General features: G+C 32.7%; 1 protein-coding gene across 1 annotated transcript; it reads left to right on the forward strand.

Annotated features, from left to right (window-relative positions):
• The first annotated feature begins 5 nt into the window (after window positions 1-5).
• On the forward strand, window positions 6-4,828 carry LOC140045477 (general transcription factor IIH subunit 3-like). The gene is made up of 12 exons (XM_072090396.1): window positions 6-67; window positions 326-405; window positions 516-622; window positions 776-912; window positions 1,426-1,518; window positions 1,617-1,645; window positions 2,055-2,129; window positions 2,268-2,321; window positions 2,604-2,672; window positions 3,388-3,523; window positions 3,663-3,699; window positions 4,031-4,828. The coding sequence occupies exons 1-12, from the start codon at window positions 58-60 to the stop codon at window positions 4,101-4,103; spliced, it is 900 nt and encodes a 299-aa protein (XP_071946497.1). The 5' UTR covers window positions 6-57; the 3' UTR covers window positions 4,104-4,828.
• The last annotated feature ends 84 nt before the right edge of the window (window positions 4,829-4,912 follow it).

The following is a 4,912-nucleotide window of genomic DNA, read 5'->3' on the forward strand; positions in this document are numbered from 1 at the left end:
AACATTTTGTGAAAACAGCGCCACCAATCGTTTTGATTTTCCTGGCGTGAAAAAAGAATGTCTGACGGTAAATGTTAGCTTTAATTTTCACATTTCAATACAAATAGCCGATTATTTACTTCAAACTACGTCAATAATACTGCAACAAGATTTTTGCTAAGTACAGACAGATTCATAACAATCCTTAATATTGTAAAATCTGACTGTACACTGTATTGTATTTTGTAGGCCTATTATTTACTGTTACTGTTCAGTCAAGCATGACAAATAATTTATATAGGCATTTTCTTTTGTATTGTTTTCTGTTATGGTTTCTTAATTTTAGAGGAGGACTGTGATTGTCTGGTGGTTATTGTTGATGTTAATCCCGTCTGGTGGGGTCAACGTAGCAAGTCATCACATCAGGTACGGTATATACGCCGTACGGATATCAAATCAATATTAAATTCCAATTTCTGTTAATAATGCAATAATAATGCAGTACCTTAATGTTTAAATTTCTTTTTCTTTTATAGATTACACTCACAGAATGTATAGAGAATGTATTAGTTTTTGTTAATTCGCATCTAATGATGAAGCATACAAACCAAATAGCTATAATAGCAAGTCATACACATGAGAGGTAAATATGCACACAGTTTTTATATGACTGCTGTCGTCTAACTTACTCAGATAGTACTGTAGTATATCGCCCTCATCGTACCACTCCTTATCTTCTACTTTGTTTATTCGATAAATAATTGTGTTGTAATTTTTCACTTTAAAATGTTTATAGCCGATTCTTATATCCGCGACGAAATAGTGAAAGCACAGATGCGACAGATGAAATAAGATCAGCCGATGGGAAATACGAGTTGTTTGCTTTGGTTGATAACACAGTCATGGAGGAATTTAAGAAACTTATGACTGAAAGTAAGTTACATGTCTCCGTCACCATCATTTATATCATCATCACAATCACCATTATCATCATCATCACCATTATCATCATCATCATCATCATTTAAATCATCATCATCATTTAAATCATCATCACCATTTAAATCATCATCACCAATACCATCATCATTATCATCATCACAATCACCATTATCATCATCATCACCATTATCATCATCATTTAAATCATCACCATTACCATCATCATTATTATCATCACAATCACCATTATCATCATCATTATTATCATCATCATCAACATCATCATCAATAATTATAAAAGTTAATATTGTAAACCACATCATTAAAGTACCTACATTTTTAGAATATCAGTATAGTATAAAAAGATTGTTAACTTGGTGAGGGAGACTTGTCACATACAAACTAATAGATCCACAAATAGAAACAGTAAACAAACAAAACAAAAACAGAAATTGCACAAAAGACCACAATGAAATGATACCATCTTTTGATTTATCTTTTCAGGTCACACAGGCAGTGTCCATACAGACACGTTGCTATCAGGGTCTTTAGCAATGGCATTGTGTTATATAAACAAACTCGACAAAAAAAGCAAAGGTATGTTGTAATACTGATTGTTTTATTATCTTAGCATCATTCTTGTTTTGTTTTTTGTTTGTTAGTTACAACATCATTTATTTTTTATTTCATTTCAGTTGGAGTAAAAAGAAGATCAAGAATTCTTGTAAGACATTTATTTCTATAGTTTAACAACAAACTGAATATCCTTATCTTTTGCTTTGTGATTTTAGAAATTTAGCCCCCTGACGCCACTTCAATCTGAATCTATGACAGCCCCACTATCAGACATGGCAAATGCTATAAAATGTTATGTGACAACAAATATGATGTGCCCATATGGACATGATGATGTCATATCATTACCATATTTGGGCACATCACTACCATATTTGGGCACATCACACTTTTTTTGTCAAACTAGTTTTATAGTGTAGACAGAGCTTTATATACATACCTACCCATACAGTAAACAACCACTATAATTCATAAACCTTGAGGAAAGTTCTTGAAATTGTGTCATTAATTTTGATGTAATATCATTCAGAAATGGTATAAAATGTAATCATTACTAGGTTATCAAGGCCTCGGATGACAGTGCTTCTCAGTATATGAATTTTATGAACGTCATATTCACGGCCCAAAAGCAGGTACTATTATTGGTTTTGTATATTATGTAGTATTTAAATGAAATTAATATATAATACTTAATAGTGAGGGAAGTATTAGTTGTAAATGTTAATTTTACAAGAGTTTCTTAATCAATTTTTCATTTATTGTTTTTACAGAATGTTTTAATTGATGCATGTGTCCTTGGTAATGACTCTGGGTTGCTACAACAGGTAATTGATTTTATAGTTACTATGGTTACTGTGGTCCACAGTTTCTAAAGGGAAGCTTACAGACATACCATATTTTTTACAGACATACCATATTGTGTAAATTAGTCAAATATTAGCTATGTTACTTCCCAAGGCCGTAGCGAGAGGTTAAAAACAGATGAGGCAAAGATGCTTTAAATATAATGATTAAATATAAAATATGCAATCTGTGCTGGGGAATTTGGGAAGATGAGCACGATGGCCCTGCTTCCTACTAACAGACACTGTTTGTTGTTGTTATAGGCATGTGATATAAGTCATGGAATCTACCTGAAGATACCACAAATCAAAGGACTAGTACAGTACTTATTGGTGAGTAAATACTTAGATACTGCGCAAGTAAGGACAGTACTTATTGGTGAGTAAATACTTAGATACTGTACAAGTAAGGACAGTACTTATTGGTGAGTAAATACTTAGATACCGTGCAAGTAAGGACAGTACTTATTGGTGAGTAAATACTTAGATACTGTACAAGTAAGGACAGTACTTATTGGTGAGTAAATACTTAGATACCGTGCAAGTAAGGACAGTACTTATTGGTGAGTAAATACTTAATTACTGCGCAAGTAAGGACAGTACTTATTGGTGAGTAAATACTTAGATACTGTACAAGTAAGGACAGTACTTATTGGTGAGTAAATACTTAGATACCGTGCAAGTAAGGACAGTACTTATTGGTGAGTAAATACTTAGATACTGTACAAGTAAGGACAGTACTTATTGGTGAGTAAATACTTAGATACCGTGCAAGTAAGGACAGTACTTATTGGTGAGTAAATACTTAATTACTGTGCAAGTAAGGACAGTACTTATTGGTGAGTAAATACTTAGATACCGTGCAAGTAAGGACAGTACTTATTGGTGAGTAAATACTTAGATACTGTGCAAGTAAGGACAGTACTTATTGGTGAGTAAATACTTAGATACCGTGCAAGTAAGGACAGTATTTATTGGTGGATAAATACTTAGATACCGTGCAAGTAAGGACAGTACTTATTAAACGGCGTCATGTTCTTTCTTTCAGTGGGTGTTTTTGCCTGCTGCTAGTTTGCGTGACACACTGGTACTGCCCCCAGCTATACAGGTTGACTATAGGGCAGCTTGCTTTTGCCATCGAACGCTGGTAGATGTTGGATATGTTTGTTCAGTTTGTTTGTCCAGTAAGTTAATGAAATAAAGACCAGTTGTATATTGCTAGACTGTTTTATTATTTGGTGGTATGGTAAATATAAGTAGTAGAAGAAAAACATAAAATTGAAATGTATTAATATGTGGTGTTTGTTCTTTTTTTATTTTCAGTTTTTTGTCAATTTAGTCCAATTTGTTCAACATGTCAGTAAGTAGACTACATTTTTTTTTTTTTTTTTTTTACCATATTAAATGAGGGTGATCCAATTGCTGATCATTAGGGACCCTCAGAGGTTGACAAGACAAACAGATACACAAGATGCTCTACATAAACAAATTATTACAAGTCTTTGGGAGTGGAGTTGTAATTTTGTCCTTACAAAAAAAACTTGACATGAGACGGAACTTGAACCCAGGACTATTGGAGTGGTAGCCAAGCATCATAACCACCAAGCCACAACTCCACAGATCATTATTATTACATTAATACTGACACATTTGAATCCAAATTGTATCAAATATTAAATTTCCTTTTCCAGTACTGCATTCAAGTTTATGGGACCACCATCGATGAAATCAAAGAAGAAAAAAAGTAGTTTGCCGGCTAGCTGACAAGAAAAAAATAGTGTAAAATGAAGGAGTGCAGAGAGTGGAAGATGAAGAGCCTCAGTATTGAAGAATAGAATAAAGTGGACAAGAAATGAGATGAAATTAAAAAAATGATCATCTAGATTCTAAAAAAAAACATATTTCTTTGTATATTGTGTATATTTACGTACAGAAGTTTGTAATAAACAAGAATTCAGCACAAAAAAATAATACAGGTAATTTTCAAATTATTGGTGTAAAGCTCTGTGTATATATCAAACTGTGTGACAAAATAATGTGATGTGCCCATATATAGACATGATGATGTCATATCACTACCATATTTGGGCACATCACACTTTTTTGTCAAACTTGTTTGATAGTGTAGCTTTAGATTGTGAAAAAAGGTGAAGAGTTTCCAGGAATTTGTAGTTTAAGCAGGGATTTCACTTTTGTCTGGTTTAACTTGATTGCTTCCACTTCTTACAAAAAACATGTTTGTGTTATCTCTTCAAATCAATCGATGAGTCATTATCATACACCAAGTTGTCTGGTGGTCACATGACTAATCCTCCTACTCACACAAGTCACCTGATCAAACTTTGTGCACACCAAGTCATCTGATCACACCTTGTGCGCACCAAATCACCTGACCAAAACAATGCAAGCACCATGTGATTTTTTCCAACTGTTGTTTATGTTCATATGAAAAACACAATGGTATTTGACAAAGTATTTTATTTCAAATAATCGCCTTATATTATTTTAATAAAAGAAATTGATTGAATATATTTGTTTTTCATACAATATTATAATATTTAAATCTACATAGA

Source organism: Antedon mediterranea, chromosome 3 (genome assembly GCF_964355755.1).
Source record: "Antedon mediterranea chromosome 3, ecAntMedi1.1, whole genome shotgun sequence".
Lineage (NCBI taxonomy): Eukaryota > Metazoa > Echinodermata > Crinoidea > Comatulida > Antedonidae > Antedon > Antedon mediterranea.